At 35.5% G+C, this 26,897-nt stretch overlaps 1 protein-coding gene across 11 annotated transcripts; it reads left to right on the top strand.

The window, feature by feature from the left end:
- Positions 1-4,973: 4,973 nt before the first annotated feature.
- On the top strand, positions 4,974-25,699 carry LOC120634505. 11 transcript variants are annotated; one of them, XM_039905166.1, is made up of 7 exons: positions 4,984-5,048; positions 7,310-7,371; positions 9,411-9,731; positions 18,803-18,853; positions 20,466-20,580; positions 22,955-23,137; positions 24,407-25,699. In XM_039905166.1, exons 3-7 carry the CDS (start codon positions 9,507-9,509, stop codon positions 24,781-24,783), a joined length of 951 nt encoding a protein of 316 aa, XP_039761100.1. In that variant the 5' UTR covers positions 4,984-5,048; positions 7,310-7,371; positions 9,411-9,506; the 3' UTR covers positions 24,784-25,699. The 11 variants fall into 11 exon arrangements, with proteins under 11 accessions (XP_039761099.1, XP_039761101.1, XP_039761100.1 ...); XM_039905165.1 differs by lacking the exon at positions 7,310-7,371 and having other exon boundaries at positions 4,974-5,048; XM_039905167.1 differs by lacking the exon at positions 7,310-7,371 and having other exon boundaries at positions 4,979-5,019.
- The last annotated feature ends 1,198 nt before the right edge of the window (positions 25,700-26,897 follow it).

Genomic DNA, 26,897 nt, shown 5'->3' with positions numbered 1-26,897 from the left:
GAGAAGGGATTCTTAACTTGCACAATTTACACCATTGGGCACCGAAACGGCAAAACCCACATGCCAAAAGACAGCAATCTTTTCAAAGACGGTTTAGTGTGAACGTTTGGGCAGGAGTGATTGGGAATCAGGTAATTGGACCGCACTACCTGCCTGATAACTTAAATGGCGATAATTATTTAGAGTTCCTGCAAAATGATCTGCCGGAATTATTGGCCGAGGTGCCCGTGTTTAATGAAGATGTGCCCATAGTATTTCAAAATGACGGCTGTCCCGCGCATTGGCGTTTAACTGTGAGGGAATACCTCGATAATGTGTTCCCCAATTCGTGGATTGGGCGCGATGGGCCTATTGCATGGCCTCCACGTTCCCCAGACTTAACTCCGTTAGATTTTTATGTCTGGGGACGTGCCAAAGAGCTAGTATACGCCACAGAAGTCCCAACGAGGGAGGTACTAATACAACGCATAGAAGCGGCCTTCGGTACAATTAAGAACGAAATACGGCTTCGGACTACAACTGTAACAATACGTCAAAGATGTCGGGCCTGCATTCGAAACAGGGGTGAACAATTTGAGCAGAATTTGTAAAAATTATGAAATAAATGTTTCAAATGCAATGTATTATTTTTATTTCAAGTAAAACCTACGAAATTTAAAAATTTTACCTGCTTGTGAGTTTTATTTACGCAAAAACTTGTTTTTCTTTCATCTGTTGAATATTAGAAAATTGTGACTAAGTTTAGAAAATTTGAAAATTAGTGATGTTACTAATTACTTTTCATGGCATATTGCACACCATTAGAAAGGGGACAGTCCAGAGATGTTTTAAAAAAATTGGAAGAACATGATCACTTTTAGTTTTTTTTTTATTAAAACCGAAAGTTGACGTTCAAGCTTATTTTTTTACGTAAAAAAAACTTTGCGGGGCTGTAAAACAAAAACTAGATGTTGCTGGCGTGTAATTCTAGTTTCAAAAGAAGCGTAAAACGTTACAAATTAAAGATTAAAAAGAAAATTAATTAATACTTAACAACTTTATTTTTTATTAAAATTTAAATGTAGAATTTTTACAATTTTTAAAAAAACAATTTAAAATCAGTATAAAAAAAACCGTTTGAGCAAGATTTTTTTACGAGGGCTGAAGAGATAGCCAAAGACCCCTCCAATCATCAGATTCGATTTGGCACACGATGCACCAAACATCCTGTATATCCAATAAAGTTCTTGACCCTGAATTCACACCGAAGTTGCTTTAATTACCCGTCTATGTAAACCATTCTGTTTACACCTCGCATCTGATATATAGGTTTTGAGAGCAAATACGTCAAACAATTTGTTTAACCTTCTCAGCCAGAAGACCCATATTAGTTCCAATATATATATATATAAGATAATTACTACAATCCACACATCGCCATCTATAGTACCCATAACTAGCTACGCTATAGCTTGTGTTATGGGTACTAAAATAATTGGTGAATATCTTTATGAATAATATACATAAATAGTTCTAAAATACATATAAACTAAACTAACCCAAACATTGGAAAACATTTATGTTTATCACACAAACATTTTCCAGTTGTGGGAATGGAACCCACAGGCTTGTACTCAGAAAGCTAGGTCCCTACCCACTGCGCCAATCGGCCGTCTGAGTATTGATGAAGTGAGCAGTCTCGAGGTGGAAAATAATAATAAGTTTATTTCAATTAACAGTTACACAGTAAATTAAAAATAGTATAAGAATAAGGCCAACATAAGGTAATATGTATCATGAAACCCAAATTCGATAATACTGCTATAGTGCAAGACTGAGTCGTAGTTATTATCATCTCTGGAGCAAGAACCATACGCTTAAATTAAATCTAGTGAGATGAATAAAAATAGAAGCCCAAACATCTTTTGAATTAAATTCAATTTAAAGCATTGATTGATAATTTTTTTTTTTTTTTGAAATGCACCTGACAGCATTCGATTTGTTGAAAACTCTGAGGATGATGATGATGATGACAATCCATACCATTGAATGAATGAATGAATGAATGCATACACTTTTATTGTACACCACATAAACACAGAAAAGTTATTAATAATAATTTAAAGCCAAATTGCCCTCGTTCTTGTTACAGTTTTAACTAAATCCCGTGGGAACCGTTTGTTTACGTTAAATAAAAACCCTGTTATACTCTCCACTATGCCGTACCGCTCCACTATACAGTTCTCACCAGCCACCCTCTTCCCGCGTGTGTCGTACGAGGTACGCCGAAGGGAATTTAACTGAATATTATCAAAATTAAGCTTTATTTTCTATACTCCGCGAAAAGCAGGAGAATCTGTATGGTGTAATTTATAATGACTTCAATCCTTATACTCCACACCAAACAGATCTTCTGCAATGTACCCTCTACGCACGTTTCGCTCCGAAACCGGAGCATCATGAACAGATGTTGATATTACAACGAATAACTATTAAGACATAACAGTGCGATGTTGACTTTACAATGAATTGAAAAAATTATAAATTACACCATACAGATCCTGCTTTTCGCGGAGTATAGCAAATTAAGCTTAAGTTTCATAATACATGTTACCGTTAAATTGTATACGTTGTTTTGTTATACTTTTCTTTTTGTTCTATGTACTTTTTGTGGTGTGCAATAAAAGTATATTCATTCATTCATTCAATACATATATCATGGATTTCCGCAAAGTTACGCCTGCTTCTATTCAATATAACGGAAAACGGGCAGCAGTGTCCTCTGTCCAACTACTAGGTTCTACTGCGATAACCAATCCGTCTGCCCAGCGTGGTGATTATTGGCAACACCAAACCCCCCACCCCCCTCTTGGTAGAGGTCTGTAGTTCAGCAGTGGGCTGTTATATAGGTTATTGATGACCCTCCACTAAAGAGATGGACAAATTATAAATGTGAAAATGTGTCCATTTGTTTGTTACCTATACGTGGCCTAACCAATCTTTCGTGTTCGTCGAAAACATCGTGAGGAAACCTGCATGCCTGTTAGATTGACATAATGTTCTGAAGGTGGAGTCCACCAATCCGCACTGGGTCAGTGTGGTGGACTACGGCCTTAACCCCTTCTCGTTGTTGGAGGAGTCCCGTGCTCTGTAGTGGACTGGTAAAGAATAACCCACACTAGTCCACCAGTCTCCTGCCTTAGATGGACCTTCCACCGCTCCCGTTCAGTCGCATCCACTGTACGACCGCTGGGGACACGCGTAGAACCTCGTGGAGTCATTAGCCTTCGACTAACGATATCCCATAAGAGAATTAATGGTTAACCGATGTTTCCACGGTGTTCTTCCCCTCGGAGGAATCTGAAGGTATCCACCTGACACATCGCTACCATCTTAACACCAGGCATATAAAGATTTCGTAACCAGTCGTTTTTTTTTTCGTGAAATAAATAAAATATGAGTCGTCAGCCGAAGTGATGGCGAAACAACAGCGTACAGCGTACAGCGGAACGCGCCAGATTTAGACGCTGGCACCGAGCGCGCCAACTGTGCGCACCACGCGGATGGAAAGCTGGGGATATTACGGCGTGTCCTTCACGAGCTTGGATATGAAGAAGGACAGGCTCGGATCTAGTTAGGCAAACTTAGAAAATTCCCGTGCAAATGAGTGCCAAAGCGTTCCGATCAAAGTCTCCGATCAATCGCCGGTCTTTTTTTATAATATTATTTGACGCAAGGAACACGTCTTGCAATTTGACGCTTTGCGCCCACCAACCTGAGGTTTAGGTACTAAGCCTCCTAACCTAACCTAACCTTTAAAAAACACCGATAAACAATGCTGTTTGGTTGCAGAAATAGGCATGGCGATTGTACTTATGAATATTTTAAGTATTTATGTATATTATTCATAAAAATATTTATCAGTCATCTTACTTCTCTACCCATATGTGTTATGGGTACTGCTACGCTTACTTTGGGGCTAAATGGCGATGTGTGTATTGTCATAGTATATTTATTTATTTATTATTTATTAATACTTGTCCGGACGAGCTCTAGCACAAAAGCTCTATTGCTAATACTTTAATCCTCTCTATTAAAGTAAAAAAATGTGTAAATGGTGACCAGATGATGGCGATAACTGCATGGTATGGTGCCGTTATCACTACCACATAAATGTACCTTCGAATCAAAATTAAAAACTCTTAATATGGATATAAGAAAATTACACGCCAGATAGTGCCAACAGCACTATTCCCATTTACAACACCAAAAAAAAATTTACACAGTTCTATAACAATAAAATTTTATTCTAATGTATTCTATTCTAGTGATATAGCAAGCTTTAGTAGTAGTAGATCAATTTGTAATAGAGCCCGTCCACGTAATTACTACCACCACGTAGCATTACTTATTATGTATTCTGGTGTAAGGTAGATAAAACACCTGCCTAGTTTTCATTGAATAAGTACATAAGTACTTAATATGAACCTATAGACTGTTTCAATAGTCAGCCTTTCTCAGTTTTATAAAAGAGCAATTAGTGGGAGCTAAAAAAATATATGTCAATCATCGGAGACAACAATTTAAGGAGAGCACTGTCGCCTGTAATACAGGTTTGTACCTGAATCAGGGACAGTAGATTTTAAATTGCACCATTACATATATTTATTACATACACACCAATATAATTTGTGAGGTACGCATTTGTTTGTATAAATATTATAATAATTACTTTAAATTATAAAAACTATATGTATTCTTGTGAATAAACTATTTTTATTATTTTTTTTTTTATATGTTATCTGATAATGTGTTGGTATGTGTACATACGTGTGAAAAGGGTGCGTTAAAATAAATTTGTAAGTGTGAACGATGAAGATTTTGATTGAGCTAATAAAAAAAGGGAAAACTCTCAAAATCATGGTCACACTCGCAAAACGGAGCTTTTCTATGCGTTATGCAACGTCGTGTTTCGGACGGCACGCAGTTAGTCAGTGGTCGGAACCCCGCGACATCAACACAAGTTGCCGTCGGTGTTGTGTTGAGTGTTGTTTTGTGCTTATTTAGAGGTTATATTATTTACGGTTCAGGAAATATTATTAGGTTATACGCACGTGCCGCGGCGAAAATTAATTTATGATTGTTTGTAAATCTATGACGCATTTTTTTTTTATTATCAAGGTTCTTAACATGTAATGAATACAAAATATTTTGACGGTTTATTGAAATTAGGTTGTTTATAGTGCTCATTTTGTATAGAACTTAATACGTAGCTTTTTAATATTATATATTTATTTTAATAAGCTAATAATTGGAACTAGTAAGTTTAGTAGTAGCAAATTAGTTATTTGGTCCATGATTTTTCGTCCACTTTTCTTGATTAGGTATTATTAACTGTTCATTTTGTATCTATTGAATTCCTATTCATCCTTTATGTTTTTTTTTGTCTTCTGGTCTTTGTCACCATAAATTATCTGTGTTGTTTATATGAATTATTCGATAATATTGAACTAATTGCAAATACAGAGTTTAAAGACCACACCTATAGGTACATCTTTTACAAATAGCAAAATATTTATAGTGTTCATATTTTAACCTAAAGGTATTAATTTTCCAAACTCTTTAGAAAGATTACTCTCTTTACTTGTCTTACGATGTTAACATTATTCTTATAAATTTTTAGTGCATAAAAAATAATAAAAGCATACATACATAGAGAAGATATATTTTCATTTGTTTTTATTTAACTTATTTAAAAACCTCGCACTAAAATTAATTAAAATATTGCTCACGTAATAACTAAGTAAGGAAAATTGGAGTGTAGTTCTTACTTAAAGCAAAGGTGAACCGCCGTATCTACCTTAAATGGGGACCCCATTTCGAAGATATATTTTCGTTCAGTATCTCTCGGTACCTTAAGAAAAAGCACGAAATTCATTATACACACTTCGCCATCTAGCCCTGAGTAATGTGTTATGGGTACTAAGATGACTGATAAATATTTTTAAAGAATATTATACATAAATATTAATGAAATACATATAAACACCAAGGCACTGAAAAACATTCATGTTCATCAAACAAACATTTTCCAGTTGTGGGAATCGAACCCACGGCCTTGGACTCAGAGAGCAGGGTCGCTGCCCACTGCGCCAATCGGCCTTCATTGAACAATGCGAGTAGCAGTGTTGACATATGGTTCACTCAAATATGGTCACTAACTAATAGCCTTATAAAGAAGCGCGGTGTCACGCGGTGAGAGATAGATAGAGCCATAGAGCCATAGAGGTATTCTCGGAGTATTTCTACATGCCCTAATCGTACACACTATAAAATACCTTTTTGGAGCATTAAAACAATTAACATCGCTTTACTGCGGTGACAGCAGATGAGAATACAATTGTCACCCCCCGTCTGATCAGTGTGGTGATTTTGGGCAAACACTTCCGTTGGGAGAGGCCTTTAATCCAGCAGCTTTATGTTTTATGTTGATGATATTTTGCAGTCTCAAGTTTAAAACGAAATCTAAAGTCCATTTTTATTATTGAAATTTCTATCAAATCGAAGCATACACCCTATAAAAACCTCTGACGTTGATGATAGTTTGTTTGCTTTTGCTACTTGCGGTAACTAATAGAAGTAACCACGTAAGGAAAAATCGTTATGCTGTCTATTCGAATCGTTCGTTTCCTTTCGGCATAATTCGTTTCGGCATAATATTATCGTCACTGTCATCCGTTATATTCCTGATGATCACAATAGCGTATATGTACTAACTTCCGTCTGACGGGGGTCCCCCAACCGTACACTTTTTATTTTATTTATTATTTTTGTACTGACAAAAAGACATGACAGACAGCTCAGTGGTTTTATATTATCTATTTTTCCTTGGCTTGAATACAAACAAAGGTAAATTTCGCACAAGGTTATAATAGCTCAGGTGGTAAACTTGTCCCGAAACTAAAACACCCCGGTTCCAGTCCAATTGATTATATTTTCCCCTGGTTTTTCGTATGACCTAATATATGACCTGTATTTTTGTTTGAAAGTAAAAAAAAATATCATTATCATCCACCTTCTTATACCTAGTATCCTCAAAAGGATAAAAAGGATTTACTGTCGTTAAATAGGTATATTTATTTTTATCCTTTTTTAGGTATAGGAAGTTGGATGATAGTGATATTTTTTTTTTGATGATAAATACATACTTATATTTTACTGCCGTAAAATATAAGTATTTTTAACAGGTTTACTGACCTAGAAAGCATCTATTGTAGGCTGTCTTTAGCTTTTCTGGTTAAAAAAAAAACAATAGCATTATTCATACCAGCTGTTCCTACTGACCGTATATTATCTGTTTTCAATTCTTCAATGAACCCACTCATTATGCAAGTAGGTATTGTTAACTGTAATTAATTAGTCATCTCATTACCTACTCCATATTTTAAGCCTAACAATGCGCTTATTCATTCTCAAATAGATAATTTTTTTTGTCTTTCTATATGACTTTTAGTTTAGACATAAAATTGACGTTACCTCTGTATCATTAGAATAAATAGTACATACACTTAATAGGTAAAAGGCAAGCGATCTGGCTAAATAAACTGTTGCACATCCCTACACAGAAATAATGTCGAGGCCGCTGCAAATTGTTCCGTTAACACTCCATCAACATTTCATATCTTAAAATCATCTAAGTGTATGTCACCACAATCTGTTCTACATGGATCCAATTAAGTGATCTATAAAGCTGGAATCTACATTCTGATTAAAGTATAGTAGTTTTTTATGAAATCCTCACAAAATTATCCGAAAAAAGGCTTTCCTACCATTTTTCTACCGTCTTTCGGCTTCTTTCGGCTTTTATGGGTGGTCACTCATGAAATTATTTCCTAACTGATGCCTACTAATGAAACCCATTCTAAACTAAAAGGAATCTTTCCATAGTTGAATACTCTTTCTATCTTAAAAAAGTCGATATCTTAAGTCGATTTCTGGAATAAATAGTTTCCTTTGAGGTGGCTCTACTTGTTTATGAAAATATTGTCAAAAAGGTATAAGTAGATTTTTGAAATAGACGGGCTCTATGTGCGTATGAAAGTCGTGATAAAATCAGTTCCAAATACTACTCCGAACAAAAACACAACTATCACAATATGTAGTAGGGTTGTGCTACTTTAGGGAATTATTTCGAAATTATGGTCGGACACTACAATTTTATTTGTTTATAGATACATTAAACGGCTGTATCTGAACTGACCATCGCTTCACGTAAACATTTCGATCTTCGCCCGGCAACCGTCGAGTTATTTTCAGCTGAAAAACTGCAGAGCAATCCCAATCTTATCATCTCAACAGAAGAGATTATAATACTTTGCATCAACAATAGGAATTTGGGGTAGAACAACGTTTTCGCATCTAAATACCCGATTTACAGAAATCTGCATTTGATGTCAGTTCTTTTTCTCGTTAAAACATCTGAAGAACAAATTTAAACTTTTGTGTGTTGATAATAAGCTTTATAATATAAAACTCGTGGTTTTGGCGCAAAAATACAATACATTAGTCATGTCTCGACTCTCGTCACTAGAGTTAGTGACGTCAATATTTAAATATACTCGCAGTTACTCGTGACTATGTCCCCGCAAAATTTCTGTTTTCCGTTTCCCGCGGTATACAGTCGAATAGAACCCGAAAGTCGTATTTTCTGCTATATTTTCAAAGTTTCGTGTTAAGCACCTAAATTGTAAAGAATTTCGGTAGCTGAAAACTATCCTTCTCATATTTCGCTTAATAAAACAACTTTAGATATATCATCATCGTCAGCCTTAGTATAATGATAAACTGCTGAGCATAGACTTCTTCTGTCATTGAAATGGTAGATAGAGTGCTTAGATACACCACGGTGCTCTAATGCGGTTTGGTGGGCTATAACGATTAGAATCATGTTAGTAGTAATTATAAAATCATGATTTCCAACTTGGAGGTTATACTGAGATTTTTGAAACAGAAAAATCCAAAACCTGGGCATTTGGAGGTGATACTGAGATAAAAAAAAACAATATCTATGCACTCTTGGTTTGACCTGGAAATCTACTACTGAGGTACTCCTGAATCGTGATCCGTTGTCGAACATGCTCAGCATTGGAAGGGTGAAGCCTAAAAGTCGGCTGCTTCTAGTAAAATATTACTATCAGGTAATAGTAATAATGACCGGGATCAAAGTCCTAATCTTTTCTCAGAAGCACGGAGAAAAGGTAAAGATCAAATTCGAACCTATAGAAATATACACTCATCTGACTCACTGACCAAGATCACCCATCAAGTTTTAATCTGACTCAACTACACTATAACTCATCTTGATGCCTTAATATTAACTGCCGCGGTAGCACTTATTGTAAACAATAATCCCTTAACGTTCAACTTTACAGTTAAAGTAGAAACGAAGGATACGAACAGTAATAATCCCAAACTTACATCTAAAAGTGAAAAGTGTTATATAATAGATAAGTGACGGAACAGTCAAAATGATGACAATAAGTGAAAGCCAGTTCTCTTCCAACAAGAGGTCCAGCATCCACAAGATCAACGACCGCGTGGTGCACAGGGACAGCTTCGATGACATCAAAAGCTCCTCCAGCGTCAACAGCGCCCTCATCACCAAAAGAGGGTTCAAACCCTCCGACATGTTTGACCCTAAAAAAAAAGAGTTCTTGACCAACCTCAGCTATAAGCTTTTCCCTGTAAGTTGGGTAAGTCGAATCTGTTCCTTTTAGATCTAAGCCACGTTTAAGCTTCTAACCGGAGTGTCGCAAGGAGGCGCATTGGAACCTAAGCTATTTGGTATTTACGTATTTATATACAGCTATTTAATTTATATTTTTACATATATCGCAAATATAATATTAAATAACTAACAAAGTTAATAATATAGCAATTTACTATAAGCTAGGATATGTATAAAATAAATGTACTTAAGTTTGCTAAAGCAGGTGTCAAATCGGTAGATATTCATACAAAATCAAGGAGGCTGTAACAAGGAGCTGCAATGGAAGTTGAAATCGTTGCTATTTTGTATTTATTATTTCTATTTACAGCTGTATCATTATAAGTGCCACCTTCCTAGAAAAATAACAAACCACTTATTCAATATTGCAATCGATTTATTCGAAATTCAATACATTAATATACGAATATATATTTCGTTGTATGCAATAATTTATGTATGAATTGAAATAAATTCTGTAGAAATCTTAGCTTATATGATGATGTTCATATGGTTTGACGGACAACTGATCGTAAAATAAATTGGCATTAATTTGGTTAAGTTCAATTTAAAATGTCTGCCTCAAAAATGGGCGTTAATAACAATGCAAGAATGATAAAATAATATTATAATAGCGCAAGAAGTAACAAATTTAAATACAAAAGGATAAGTAACTAAAGAAAAAGTGAACGTAAATATACACAAGCATTGAAGAATGAAGAAGATACTAGCTAAGCTATAAAGATTAACCTGATAAATGGTCAAAAAGCGCTCAATGATATTCAATAATACCATTATCTGGCTAACTTTTGTGATAGTTTCTTACACCAGGGCCCGTTTGGAACCCTCGTAGCTTAAGTTTTGGAATAACCAATTAATATAAACATCATCTTCGAAACTAAACATTGAATAAAACATTTACTTACGTATCAAAGTGTCGGTCCCTCCGACATCTCAACCCACTAGGCATTTTATTTTCTCGCTCATGAACAAACCACCGTCTGTCCCCTCGGCATGCATCCAGGTTGACATCAGTCGTTACTCACAAATATAGCGATTTGGATTTTATCATATACAATATAGTAAAATATATTATTAAAATTTACATGCCGCATTGTCGTATTAGGATAACTTTTTCCTGTAATGACAAAAATGTAAGATGGGAATAAATAAATAAATGTTTTAGTAGACGCTTTAGGTCGAAGGCCCCTCTTAGTTCCCCGAAGCCTTGTTTTCATATGAGAAAGAACTCCTGAAGCGACCATAGAAATTTAGTCTTTTAGTAGAATTACGCTGTAGAAATAGCAAAAAGTTACAAACTGTACTGTATCTACACAATTTATAACAACATGGTATTTGAAAGACAAAATATTGCACTTTATATACGAAAAATGGATATAAACATCCGTGTTACTTGAAATGGACATAGGTTAGTGACATCTGCATATTGTCTCCCAAAGTGAAGTCATTGGTGGGATTGAGTATATACTTTTATGAAATGATTACCAGGGTAGTTTTGGATCTACTAATGCATACGTTTAAACAATTTGTTAAAACACATTTAATAAATCACAGTTACTATACGATTGATGAATTTCTTAACAAGGCTGCTTTGAAGCAGGCTCCTAACACAAGATAAAAAATTCTAAATATTGTAAAATGTAAAACTGTAAAATGATGTTGAAAAAGAGCAATCTGCTGAGTTTCTTGCCGGCTCTTCTCAGTAGAATATGCCTTCCGAACCGGTGGTACAGTCACTACAAACAGGTGAAATTGATGTTTCAAAAGTGCTTATAAACTCGGCCTATATGAAATAAATGATTTTTGTTTTTTTTTAAAAAGCTCAAAATGATGTTGATACGCTCATGATCAGTGATTTAATATGTTACTCCTATTATAATAGAGTATCTAAGTTTGATTTGAATATTGACGTAAAATATACAGAAGGCTATAAACTTATAATTAAACGTAGTATTTATTATTTAGTGTCCATCAGGCTTATTACGACTGCATTTAATGTTCCTGGCGCGACTCCAGAGTTTAGTCGAAATAGATTGTTCCTTGAACGCGCTCGGGTTCGGGATGATACAACTGTTGTTATTGTATTTAACATCTACTGCATGTGGGTAGCTTGATGACAACTGCTTCGAGCCGGTCTGTCTGTCTTATGCCGAGCGTTAATCAATTAATGTGGCGCAGAACCAGGATTAACCACGTAGCTAGAGTAGTAATTGCTACGGGCCCCGCGCGAAAGGGGGCCCCTCATATATAATACCGCTCATCTCTGTCTGACTGACTGAATGACAGACTGACTGACTGACAGACGCACACGCAACAGACATCGCCTATTAATATAGGCGTATCTTAAATACAATAGATATGGTAGATATATCGGTTATACAACGTGTAATCAAAACTAAAATATTATTTTACAGGCTTTAGAGGCACATTATTTACTGTTTCTGAGACTTATCTGGGAAAACGAAACGCTAATAGTTTTTGAGTAAACCACTGCCATAGTTTCTACTCAAAAAAATAGATACAGCCCTAACATCACATCCAAAAATAAAATCAAGTGTCTCCTATCATTTATTTAATCTATTATTAAGGTACGCATCGTGTAGCGTAGGTAGGTCTTTTGTCTTCAATAGGGTTGTCGTAAGTGAACACTTAATATATTTTAAATTAATTTGTATGGAAAAATAAATATGATTCTTTTGATTTAATATTTTTAATATTGACTCCTTATGAAATATACTTATGCATCCTTTAACAGTATTTCGTAATTCGGTTACACGTTGTATATCAACCCAAGTAGTTAATACGCGTCATCTTACCGGAACGCTAAGTTTGACGGCACATCTTTACGGTTGGGTGGTCAAACTAGTCAAGTTAAAATTCCAAACCCTAAAAAAACTAACTCTACTTTTTCCTCACCCAGATAAACTAAATACACTGTTCTCGCGCAATGGCATAGTGACACATGTCAAAGAAACTTCCACTTTCTCGAAGATCAATAGTTGGCGGAAAGTCAAAAGCTTAGGTAAAGAGGTCGAGTCATCGTACTTCCTACCTACTCAGGAAATATCACTGAAATAACTGTAGTGTGAGGAAATATGCGTAAAAAATAGTTTGGTCAATCACTTTTCGACGTCTAGTATGATTTGAAATTTTAAGAGCGTGATTACAGGTATGGTGGGTTTGGATACTTTGGAACAAAGGCGTAGCAGGTCTCTTACACTACTTCTTACTCCTTAACAATAAGGTTGACAATCCAGACACACTTAGAAAATGCTCGTTAGCTGTGCGAGTGCCTGGTAAAACGGTACGAACTTGCAGGGAAAAATTACCACTATTTTCACACGATTCGTTACGTACGCACTATGCTCGAAATGCTACAACATTTCGCGCGCTCTCTTTTTTTTAATAATATGATTGCTCAGCACCAACAAATTGATATATTTAATATAAGTTTAGCTAAGTTCCTAAATTATATTCAGACAAATGAACTAATATTTTTGTAATTTACATCTGTAACTGACTTAGTATACGTTTTGGCTAGCTGTAAGTATACTAAGGATATTCATTAATAAATAAATAAATAAATATGTCCGATCATCATCATTGGGCACGTGTCTCCTCTCTCTTAGAAGGGTTTAGGCCAAAGTCCACCACGCTGGCACCAGTGGTAGACTTTGAGAACACTATGGGACCTCTCAGGCATGGTTTCTTCATGATGTTTTCCTTCACCGTTAAAGCAAGTTATATTTTAATTGCGCACATAACTCCGAAAACTTAGAGGTACGTGCCGGGGATAGAACTCGGTCACCACGGAATGAAGGCCGTAGCCCAAACACTGAGCGAAGTTGCAATTTTATTTTGCATTTTTTCGTGAAATCGTTGAGCTCAATACAAATTAAGGTGGTTTTACCTACACTTGGAAAAAATCCAAAGATACTAATATTGTGAATGCGAAAAGTGCATCCGTTGACTTTTGGAACTTATAGAGTAAATCTCGTTTTTGTCTCGTTAAGATAATATCGTATGAAGACTCCTATGTTAAACAAAACCGAAAAGTTCTTGAAAGCATTCAAGATTCTTGGCAGGAGATCAATGAACCAGATTTGATAAAAATGCGGACATACTGTATTTAAAATTTTTAAACCCGTCGCTAATCCGTATTACCCTATCCTGTCTAAGTTAGAATTATTAAAGCGGCACGTCTGAGTAAATGTTAATACTTAACTAAGACCCGACTAATTCACCTTTCAAAAAAAATAAACGAAATGGAAATTGGTTCATCCGTTCGGTAGCTTCGATGCCGCACACACACACACTGCACACACACACCGATAAGGAAAGTGGATATAATTTTACAATAAACTACCAGTTGATATCTTGGAGATGTCTCTTAAAAAGTTCAAAGTTTGTATTAAACGTAAATTTCTAGAAAAGTCATATCGTATTAAGGACTACGTCAACGATAACAATGCTTGGGTGTAAATTATCGCTCTAACCAGGTTGCTTCTATATTAGTTTAAAATGATAATGTGAGATGGTGATAACAAAAAAAACAACCGGCTAATTGAAAAATTATTGTGGGCTTCTTCTTAGACCAGGGCGCGTTTGGAACTCTCGTACCTTTAAGATGACGAATGTAATGTACGCATCAAAAGTGCCATCTATGTGCCTATTTGGATAAAGAAATACTTGACTTTGACTTTGACTTTAATATAAAGGGGAACGGGCAGCTGTCCAATGTGCACTACTACAATCTAATGCGACCCGAGATTATCAAGCTGTCATGCAATTTATTGATTGTAACATACCATAAGTATTAGTCCATAAGCGAAATCAGCATGTAGTGTATACCTTTAAATGGTTTTGCATACCTCGTACAAATGTATATATTTTATTATATTATATCATACTAGCTGTTGCCCGCGACATCGTCTGCGTTTGATTTTGTTTTTTGATGTGGCAATTTAGTTGTGGATCTAAAAAAAATTTAAAGTATTCAGTATCGCTAAGCCTTAAATGAGGGGTTTGCTGCTGTCCGTTCAAGAGTTCTGTTCTCTACCTCCAACCACAGTTTGGGCAAAATTAAACACATAATATACCTCTATAGTACAAAAATAATTATTTAAATCGGTTATAATTTTTCGGAGTTATGGTGTAAAATCTTCAAACACTCATCGCCTCTCCCAAAGGAACCGAGTTTAATGTCGGGATAAACAGTATCCTATATTACTTCTAGCACTTCCAAAAATATGTGTACAAAGTTTCATGAGGATCGGTTAAGAAGTTTTTGCATGAAAGCGTAACAAACAAACTTACATTGACATTTATAATATCAGTAGGGATAAGGAATCATATTTTTTTATGTATAATTAATTGCTGAAAGTCCCAATAAATTAATAAATAAATATCAAATGATGTTTAAACTCATTCCCGGTCGTTGACCCGGCAACAGGCACGTTCGCATTTTTTCGTAAAAATAAGTTCTCGAGTGGGTGGGTATGTTTAATGTTGGATTAAAAGCTACAGCTGACTTACAAAATGGGGGCCAAGCTCAATATGACGAGTGCACTTACATTTTGAACATTAAAATGATATCTTTCTTTATCTATGTCTATCCATCATTTATGAAAAAAAAAACAGTCCTTTCAAAAAATTCAAAATCCATTTATTTCAAGTAGGCCTATTGTATAAGCACTTGTGACATTGTACTGTTTGCAGATGATACATCTCTCATTTTTAAGACCGATAGAAACAAAGATAATATTGACGACGTAAACAGTGCTTTGTCACATGTGTCAGACTGGTTTACTGTTAATAACTTACTTTTAATTTGTTTTGCCTAACGTAAAAAAAATTGATAAAAACATCATAATAAATGGAGAAACACTTAAAATAGAAAACTTCACCATTTTTCTAGGAGTGACCTTAGATTGTAAGCTACAGTGGGGTACCCATATAGAAAGCCTAGCGAGTAAACTCAGCTCAGCTGCATATGCAATCAGCAAAATTAGACAGCTTACCGATGTTGAAACAGCTAGGCTTGTTTATTTCGCATACTTTCACAGTATTATGTCCTATGGGATATTGCTGTGGGGAAAAGCTGCAGATATTGAAAGTATATTTATACTACAGAAAAGAGCCATTCAGACAATATATAAACTAGGATCACGCGAATCGCTTCGTGAAAAATTTAAACAAGTAGGTATTCTTACAGTAGCTTCGCAATATATTTATAATAATATAGTTTTTGTAAGACTTTATAAACAAAAAGCTGAAATTAACAATCGACTTACCAGAAACGGACATGAATTAGTGATATCTGCATATCGTCTGCGAAAGGTGCAGAACTCCTTTGTGGGGTTGAGTATAAGCTTTTACAACAAGGATATATTCCTTCTTCTTAAGGAAATTCTTGACCTACCAATGCATAACATTTAAAAAATGTGTAAAAACGCATCTAGTACAGCGAGGTTACTATACATTTGATGAATTCCTCAATGACAAGGTAGATTGGAAGCAGCCAGCCTCGCTCTCACCTCCCGAAAGATAGAAAAATGATTGTAAATGTTGATGTTGGAAAAGAGCGAACTACTGAGTTTCTGACTCTACAACCGGTTCGGAAGTAGATTCTAAATTCAAATTCATATTTAAAATTCTTTATTTTGCAGAAAAGATCCGGCAAGGAACTCAGTACTTGGTTGTTTTTTTTTGCATCATCAATATTTACAATCATTTTTCTATCTTGCGGCACATGACAGCGAAGCTGGCTGCTTCCAATCCACCTTTTCATTACGAAATCCATCAAATGTATAGTAACCTCGCTGTATTAAATGTGTTTTTACACATTTAACTGGTCGGTTAAGTTATTTTTCAGAAAAAGGTGTTTAAAAAAATTCAGGTTATAGAATCATTTATTTCTCTTAAAGGATCATTTTACATATTCATTTACAGATAAATGACATTGATCTAATCTATTTGATTAGTAATGATATCATTAGGTTTATATATATTTTATTAAAAATCTACCCTCAGAATCTTCGATATGCGTAGGTTACGAAATGGTAATAATTTTTTAATGTTTGGATTGGAAATGGTGATAAGATTACAATTCTTGATTATTAAAAGTGGGACAACCCTATACATACAGTTTTCGGTTTGTTCAATAAATTTCACATTCAGTTTGGCTAAAGTATAGGCCTTCTTTAAATATTTTTTTTTTAATGTTTCCTCGTAAAGTTTCGTTTAAAGTGTTGGACTCGCGCCCTACATCGCTACTACATTTACAAGTTTCCCGAATGACGTCAAATTTGGGCGCTGACACATTTATCTGATAAATAATTAGCGATCCTATAGGCTCGAGTGGCTCGCAATTGGCAAGTCGCATTACCGTGTAATTAGAGGTAACATTGATTGATGTACATATTGTACGTGCGTCTATATTATACTAGTTAGAGGATTTCGTTCGCGTTGAAATTTTGATGGGCATATGTTTTTTATAGTTATAATTGGCGATCGAAGCAGATGACCCAGTTTTTTTTTCAATCCACTACAAGTTAGCCCGTGACTGCAATCTCGCCTGGTGATAAGTGATGATTCAGTCTAAGATGGTAGCGGGCTAACCTGTTAGCAAGTATTGTAGTCATACCGCTAATAGGTTTCTACGCGACATCGCCCCGGAACACTAAATCGCTTAGCGGCACGTCTTTGTCGGTAGGGTGGTAACTAGCCACGGCCAAAGCCTCCCAGACCAAAATCTGATGATAAATGAAAAACCATCGTCTAAGAAAAAAGTAGAAGAAGAAGAAGAAACACTTTATTGCACGTATAACATACAGGAAAAGAAACAGTAAGGAGTATACAGTACACAATGTAGACATGCAAAGGCAGCCTTATTGCTGCAAGCAATCTCTTACAGGCAACCTTTGTAGATAGGACTTAAAACAAGAGAACGGGATAGTGCCAAAAGTGTTGATAGATATACATAAATACCAAAATGTAAAGATACAAATACACAGTTAAAAAATGTAATAGTTCGCAGGGCATGGAACACGTCCGCCGTGCCATCTTGTGTGCATTAAACTGAGACATAAATGTTAAGCTTCATGCACCAACCCTGGCCTGAACCCTTCTCATTGTGGGAGGAGGTCCGTGCTCTGTAATGGGCCGGTAATAGGTTGATATGGTGATGATGATGAATAATAAAATTATGCGGCCTTAACGGTCATGCTCGCACGCCGTTTTGCAAAGTGTAGTGAAGAGGCGAAGCTGACACTGTTTAGGGCATACTGTCAATGCCAATAAAATACATAAACAATAAAGCATTACTACAAAAACTAACACAATTGACAATAAATAATTAATAGAGTAAATTAATATAAATATAAAATAACTAGAGCTACGAGGGTTCTTCCTATTTTCTGAACTTTGTTGTAAAAGTTAATTTGAACACGATTTAAGTTTCTTATTATTATTATTTATGATTTATTGGAACTCTTTCTAGTTAAAATAAAACTCTTAATACTGTCATAGTACGGACATCAAATTCAATAATCAAAGAACTAACAAAAAATATAAGCTGCGACCTCAATTTTAAAGTTTAAACGAAATATGTTTTAGTTTTTTGATAATAAATTAGCATAGCAGCTGTTGGAAATGTGCCAATACTGCTATAAAATGCGCTACAAAGTGATTCTAATCTAATTTGTATGTTAATTACATTGAAATAAGTATCTACATTGCTTGAAACTTTATAATAAACTTCGTTGTGAAATTTGAGCAAAAAGTGCGTACAACGTCTTCTGACCTAGGAACCGATAATATGCCAATGACATTTGAATAATGAACCAAAACATAACAAATAGGTATTCATTACTTTACATTTTGTTATATTTAGTATTAAAATAGATGCTTTATGTAAATGTGTGCAAAAAGTTTATACTATCTACATTTTCTTTCTATTAGAATGCTGTTATTTTTTTCTCCAAAATTGAAAATAAGTGATGTACATAATTTTAACATATTTTATCGATAATACAGAACGATGCTGATTTGTCCGGAATCGAACTGCCCCCACCGGAGTACATTCTTGTAAGACTGTCCATAATTTTGCATTTCCGTGGACCCATTATCATCAATTTGTAAATACTTGTCACAGTTTGTAAAATATTTTCAGGGCAACGAAAAAAAATACATCAGGGTTTCAAATAATTTTTTTTTTTAAATTTTATACGAATATTATGAAATGATATTTTGTTATTAACAATATCGCAGCTTTGAATTGGATTTATTATTCTAACATTTTTGTTTGTTTGGTAATCTTTGTAAAAAAGGTGATTTGTTTTAAAATCTTGTTTGGCTTATTTTTTCGAAATTTACAAACTGTAAATTGCTTTACTGGAAAGTTAGTTTCGAATGCTTTTAAAGGTAGTGAATATGGGCCGCATAATTGTGTGTATATATTATGTACATTTATTTATAGAATTTAGTTTAATTAATTTAGGTCCAGTGGCGCTTAATGCGGATATTCCGCGATATTGCTCATCTTCTCATTACGAGTAAGCGCAGTGTTGGTCGACCCCGAAAGAGGTAAACAGACGACATCAAGCTTGTCTGAGAGAGCCGCTAGACCCAAGCAGCACAAATCAATAGAATTTGGAATACAAGCTCCCTATGTCCAGCAGTGGACGTCCATCGGTTGAGATGATGACGATGATTTTATTGGTTCAAAATTCATAATTCAAAAATAACGGTAACTTCTGACAATTTTATAGAGAATGTGTTAACCCCCGTAGAATAAGATGAATGGAATGGGAGGCCACCGACTACCCCTTTTTTTTAAATGTAAAATCTTTGTTGATAAAATTTTAATTTTAGTTGCTTATACTTTTTAAAAGTACTCTTTTCTAAGCTTCTAGCTTTTTAGTTTTCTTTTAAAAGTAAATGACCCCCTTATCGGGTTTGAGTTTTAACTTTTATTTAATTGAATGTATTGAGCGTAAGCCACTGTCTGTAATGGTAGGCATATAGACAACCACGCCAGACATGTCTTTTATGAACTACTTGCTGTTATTTTATATGCTCCTAGTACTTTTTTCAGATACTTAAGCGTATCATTAGCATTATAAATTACATAAATTTGCTTATCGAAGTTTTATGCACAATACACCCGAGCGACGCGACCTGTCAACGTATAAGCTGGCAGCCGTCTGGCAAATATGTCTATGGTCTATTTATGTACAACCATAGACTTAGGGAAAAAGTAGACGAAATATTTAAGAGTAATGTAACAATGTTGCCTTCGTCTTTGAATTCATGTACATATTTTTGCCTTTTTATTGTTCCCTTTGGTTTTAACGGTGTTGATTTTTAAAAATTATTAACTGCCTCGCTAGGCTCGGGGTGAACATATTTGACTACGTAACACGAGCTCCTGAGTACGATTTGCGGGTCAGGGTAAAAATTGCTAATTGGGTTTTCATGTTAAGAAGTTCTTAACCCCGTGGTAATTGGTGTTTTTCAAGGCACGTTAACGCAGTCCTAGTTATTATAAGTAAAATTTGATACTAATGGTTGGAGCCCACCATCCCGCATTAGATCAGCATAGTGGGTAAATGTGTCTGTACCTAGAAGTGGGACACTAATAGAGGATGATGTTAATGGTGAAGTGTTCTGTGTGAATTAATCGAGTTCCATCTTGCAGGAAGACTTGGAAAACAAACCGATCATCGTGGATGACAAAGAGGTTGACCTGAACAAGATCTTCACACCGGCGCCGGATGCTGAAGAGCATATCATCAAAAAAGATAGAAAATTTGGTAAGAGCAGCAACCTTCTACATATTACGTGTATTCAAATATTAATTACCCGCTCCAACTTAAACTTTTATTCTACGACCCACCGCGTCGCACCGCCCGCCTATTGCTTGACTTTTAAGATTCACAAGATTATTTTATTACTTAAATTAAAATCTCACATAACTCCGAAAAGTTAGAGGTGCGTTGCGAGGTGCTACCGGGAATCCAAGCCTCTCACCAGACCAGAAAAGAAATTACAAGTTCCGAGACTGCTACTGCCGGGATCGAACCTGGGACCTCCTAATTAAATTCACAGGGCTCACCGCTGCGTGAGGGAGGTCGACCATCCTTATAATATCCTGGTTCCTATTCCCAGCTTGAGAATGGAACCAAGGAAATTAGGGTTTTCTGTAAAAATTAGCTCAAAATCAGAGTTAGGAAATTGGCGGTGAGCCCCCCCACCCCCGTGCCTTGTAGAGCACGTTGGTTCCGATTATTATCATTAACATATGATAACAATCGTTGGGGCCCGTCTTTCGGTTTTGGAGCAGCGCTGTGGGTCTATAAGTTCACAAATCCCAACCTAACCGAACCAGTTGGTCGTTAAAACGCTAATGATAATCCAGTCCGATCAACGTTGAACCGAGCCGAGTTCCAAGTCCACGAAGGAGAAAACCTTTTGTCCCAGATGTCGTCGAGCCCTGGGGCTCTTCTCATGGCGAGCTTTCTCGATCGCCCATCTCAGCCGTGACCCCTCAGGTGGTCACAGCGTCACCGGGTCACCGGGTCAACTGTCCTTCTGAAAAAGAATGATACTGATATTTTATAATTACTTAAATGTTAAATCCCACCATCTGGTCGAATTGCACCGAATGAAAGTAAAGAGTTAAAAATAACTAGAAGCGATTAGTATTGACACAACATGTTGTCCGAGCAAGTTGAATAATGAAGAGCAAGGCGAGACACTTGGACTGCCACGCCAAATTTAAATAGAGATGTAAAAATAAAGTATCTATACTCACGATCTTGTGTCTATTTCACCTTCGCGCACGGTCTCCAATGATCTGGGGTGGAGTCAATTATTTGATTTATTTATTTATTTTTTTATTTATTAGTAATCCAACAGCGTTACACACAATTTTTGTTAAGGGTTTATCTTATTAGTAAAATAAGGCCAAATCTAGATAACATCTTTCAATAAAGCAATAGGTATTTGATACTAAAATGCAACAGGCTATTTTTTTTTTTTATAAATATACTACGACAATACACACATCGCCATCTAGCCCCAAAGTAAGCGTAGCTTGTTTTATGGGTACTAAGATGACTGATGAATATTTTTATGAATAATAAAATGGGCTATGGGCCCTTATTAAATGCTAGTTTAAAGTATCTGAGCCGCTCGGGAAGGTACCTTGCAAGTTGCTCATAGACGTAAACTTCCCTTCCGCAACGTCGCCATCGCACCGAATAACTAGCTATAAAACGGAAAGGGGAGCTGAGTTCTAATTCCAGCACGTGCTTCTAACTTTTGACGGCCGAGTGGCGCAGTGGGCAGCGACCCTGCTCTCTGAGTCCAAGGTCGGGGGTTCGATTCCCACAACTGGAAAATGTAAGTGTGATGAACATGAATGTTTTTCAGTGTCTGGGTGTTTATCTGTATATTCTAAGTATTTATGTGTATTATATTCATAAAAAAATATTCATCAGCTATGTACCCATAACACAAGCTACGCTTACTTTGGGGCTAGATGGCGATGTGTGTATTGTCGTAGTATATTCTATTTTCTAAGTTATGTGCGTTAAGCAATTAAAATATCACATACTTCAAGGGTGAAGGAAAACATCTTGAGGTAACCTGCATGTCTGAAAGTTCTCGATAATGTTCTCAAAAGGTGTTTGAAGTCCACCAATCCACACTGGGCCAGCTTGGTGGACTAAGACCTAAGCCCTTTTAATTGTGGAAGGAGACTCGTGTCTTGAAGTGTGCCGTCCATGGATTGATATGATGATGATGGCAAAAAGGGAGGGAATAATATAAGGTTTTCTTAAAAAAAAGCCCATTAATTATTAAAATTACTCTTATTTTATCAATTTACATTATTCCGAAGCCACAATTATTTATAACAGATAGGTGTGTATGGCTCGGCGAAATTGTTCTTTATATATATATCTCTTAGAGATAAAAAAATATACCTTTTTTAATAAAGATTTATAAAAATATACCAACATATTGTATTTTTTGTCTTCTCAAAAAACTTGGGGATCTTGTGGATCTAAAAGCGGTTAACGAAATTATTTGTAATGATCAAATCGCAAGCTCTATTATAAGGCTAAAGAGTGAAAGCAGAAAGCTATTGATGTTGAACTAATCATCAAATTCGTGTTTTTTCAGAAAAAACGTTCGCGTCATCAGCGTTCTACGTCCCCGGCGTCCACCCCACGGTTCGGGAGCAGATGGACTTGGCGAGATCCATCTCCAAGTCACTATCAGACTCCAGCAACCACATGAGCAAGGGGCAAAGCATGTACGTCAATAGGAAGAAGCGTTCAGTCAAATGGGTGCACGAAGGACGAGGTAAGATTACCCTTTTTATAATAATAATAATCTCTTTATTTCAGGCAAAGTTATACATTTAAAATAACAAAATCTGAGAAAAGAAAAAAGAAGCCCTTTAACCCTTTTAACCTTTTTACTATTTTTCCTTAATGAGAAATAGTGTCGCGCTTCACACCAATCTCGCCTGATGGAAAGTGTAAATCTGCAGGCCGATTCTGTATCTCAGTTGATAGCAAATTTAGCTAAAACTTTGGTAAAAACTTTTTTTTTAAATTCCGCTACAAGTTAGTCCTTGACTGCAATCTCACCTGATGGTAAGTGATGATGCAGTCTATGACGGTAGCGGGCTAAATACCCCTAATCGGTTTCTACGCAGCATCGCATCGGAACACTAAATCGTTTAGCGGCACGTCTTTGTCGGTAGGGTAGGGTAGGGTAACTAGCCACGGCCAAAGCCAAAGCCTTCCACCAGACCAGAGAAGAGAAAAATCAGAAATTATAAATTCCCAAGTTGCTCCTGCCGGGAATCGAATCCGGGAGCTCCTGCTCACATTCACAGCACACGCCGTTGCGCCAGGAAGGTCATCAAAACTTCCCGAAAACATAATTAAAACAAAATATTCTTGTAACTTTGTAAAAAAAGACACAATAATAGCAAAAGCTACATTCTGTGCACATTAGCTGCAAGAAAAACAAACATGATTTTCACTACTTTTTATATTATTTCTAGCGCCAAAACGTCTCGCAATCATTACACCGAGCCCTGCCAAAAATTTCGAATCAAAACAAAAACTCTAGGTGACGTGTCGTTTGTACCTACCGCAGGGCTAGCACGGGCGGGAGATAAAAATTATATCCCCCGATTATATCCCCTGACAAGGTATATAATTAACGTGCCCACCTGCTAAATCACTGGAACATGAAATAGGAGAAGTTTACCCCCGTTTATTAATACACATATATATTATGAAAATTAAGCTTAATTTGCTATACTCCGCGAACAGCAGCCATCTTAGTACCCATAACACAAATTTTAGACCATTATGGAGAACTCTCAGTTATGCAGGTTTTTCTCACAATCTTTTCCTTTACCGTTGAATCAAGTGATATTTGAATTGCCTAAAACGAAATCCCTGCACGCAACTCTAACTTTTCTAAGTTACGCAAAATTAGAATTAATTCTAACTTGCCTCCCCCGAAAGTGAAGTCGATGTCCTACCTATGTCGGGCTATCACCGCCACTCGAACATAAATCTTTTGTAACACGAATATAATTGTTTTTTCCAGGTCGCAACACATCAAACCAATGCACATCCGCCACTCCAGTCGCCAATCACGACACGCCATACCGCCCGCCATCTAGTCTCCGAAACCAGAAAACGTTCCCAAAGTCCGCGCTAAAACACACTTCAAACATACCGAAAATGGAACCATTTCCTGTTACACCTCCAACCAGACAAGTTCAAAATGTCGAAGTACCTGTATCTTTGGCGCCAACAAAATTAAACGATGTCTATGCTTCGCCAAAAAGCCCGCGTCTATCTATAGTCTGTGGTCCGAATTTCAACGTTGCGCCGCGCGGTTGGGGTGAAATGAAGGATTACTACAGACCTGTTACACTAGATGGCGTTGGTAACGCTAAATCTAATTACACAGATTATTAACCTTATTCGAGTACACAATCCATAGATAATATTAAGTCAATAACATAAATTTAATCGCTACCCATACTCTTCAAACTCCGGTGTAAATAGAACGTAATGCAGGCATATTTTAGTGTGGATGTTGGATAAACAATGACTTGCACTGTACTTAAAATAAAAACAGAAATATTTCACTTTCCGTTAATAAATGGGTAAAATCATTTATGTTTATGAACTACCAGCGCGATCAATTTACGCCCAATGCTTCACTTTTTTCCCTATAATTAATCAAAGTACAAAGGTTGGTAAGGTGGGTTCTATTTTAGCCCTTTAGTCTGATTTTTTTTTTTATTCTTTATTAATTCAGGACTTTTCTTAACATTAAGAATGTCAGTCCCATCGTTCCCTTTACCAAAATTAATACTTCACCATCAGTAGTTCCCACTACTAAAATCTTAACTTAAAATCTAATAGCATTCTGGCTACCTCTGAATAAGGTGCCGTCGGAGATAGATACTTTGCCAAATCCCCACATCATGAAGATTTATTTTAAATTTACATATTTATTGGTCCCTTATTGCTCTATTCCGAACACACTCCCCCAACAAATTCAAGACATCTTCGTCTATATTACAATTTTCACTCTTAGGTGAACCGATTTAGTCTGTATAAAAATCTATTATGTACTATAATTTAGGAAAAAGAGCTTATTGTCTATGTTTATTCACAGGATAATAAGTTAGGATTACATGCGGTTTGACATATATCTCTTATCTTTTTAATTCCTCGGGCTTAATGTTAATTATTTTACTGCAACTAAGTTTGTTATTTCACTAAGTTTACTATGTAAGTATAAATTAAATGAAATTTTAACAATACTGATTAGGTATTTACGTAAATTCGAAATTATTCGCCTAGTTTTACGTAGAGTAAAACTAATATCTTTTTTCGTTTATTAATAAATATACTAAGACATTAAGTGTATTGTTTTCTTTTATTAAATTATTATAACATTTTGTTAATTGTAAGCATTTACGATGCGTACCAAATATTGATATTATTGTTTTTAATTTTATTAACCTTATTTTATTTTATTTATTAGTATTCATGTTGGTTAATTTTTTAACAATTTAGTCCATTAGCTAGTCATAATTTTGCTTTTATTAGAATATAAATAATGTGAAAACATAATGATAAAAGTATTAAAAAATATATAAAAATAAGAAACTAACCATCGTTTAATTTTAAATGTTAAAATGTAACTAAGGACATTAGAAATAAATTTATGAAGTTTCATTTAAAAGTTTATTGAATATTTTATCTGTGTATGATTTTATTTACTTTTTTGTGTCTGTGGTAAGAATTTTATTTAGCTCTTTAAAATAAAATATATAAAGAGTAAAGAAAGTGTTTCTTATTTACTAAACCAACCTTACTATGATCATCATGAATTTAGCATTAGTAGACCTTTTTGTGACACAGCTAGTCCGGGGAAGTAGATAAGTGTCTACTTACCTTCGCCATTTAAGCAAATGTTTTTTTTTAACACATCGCCATCTAGCCCCATATAAGCGTAGCTTGTGTTATGGGTACTAAGATAAACGATGAATATTTTTATGAAAAGGGTACATTAATACTTATAATATACATATAAACACCCAGACACTCAAAAACATTTAGGTTTATTACACAAACATTTTCCAATTCTGGGAATCGAACACACGAACTGGACTCAGAAAGTAGGGTCGCCGCCCACGGCGCAAATCGGCCGTCGCAAATTAAAAATTCTTATCAATTATATAACTCCGGAAAGTTAGAGATGCGTGCCGGGTATCGAACTCGGTCACGCCGAAAAAAGGGAGAGAGATCTAACCACTAGGCTATTATAACTTCGTTTATAACCTACCTTTGGAAACAAAACGCTTTTATAATATGATTCCTAAGGTAATTTTGGACCTACCAATCCATAAGTTTAAAGAATGTGTTAAAACACATTTATTACAGCGAGGTTATTATACAATTGATGAGTTTCTTAATGACAAGGTTGCTTGGAAGCATCCGGCTCCGCTTTCATCTCTCACAAGATAGAAAAATGAATGTTAAAATATAAAATGTAAATTTTTGATGTTGGAAAA

The sequence above is a fragment of the Pararge aegeria genome, chromosome 24, assembly GCF_905163445.1.
Source record: "Pararge aegeria chromosome 24, ilParAegt1.1, whole genome shotgun sequence".
NCBI classification, from domain to species: Eukaryota; Metazoa; Arthropoda; class Insecta; order Lepidoptera; family Nymphalidae; genus Pararge; species Pararge aegeria.
The sequence above is the reverse complement of the archived record's forward strand: the minus strand, read 5'-3'. Positions and strand labels throughout refer to the sequence as shown.

Coding starts and splice junctions, on each gene's coding strand:
- LOC120634505 (XM_039905165.1), top strand. CDS start 9,507: ATGATGACAATAAGTGAAAGCCAGTTCTCTTCCAACAAGAGGTCCAGC. Junction 20,581..22,954: donor CAAAAAAGATAGAAAATTTG/GTAAGAGCAGCA, acceptor GTGTTTTTTCAG/AAAAAACGTTCGCGTCATCA. Junction 23,138..24,406: donor ATGGGTGCACGAAGGACGAG/GTAAGATTACCC, acceptor TGTTTTTTCCAG/GTCGCAACACATCAAACCAA.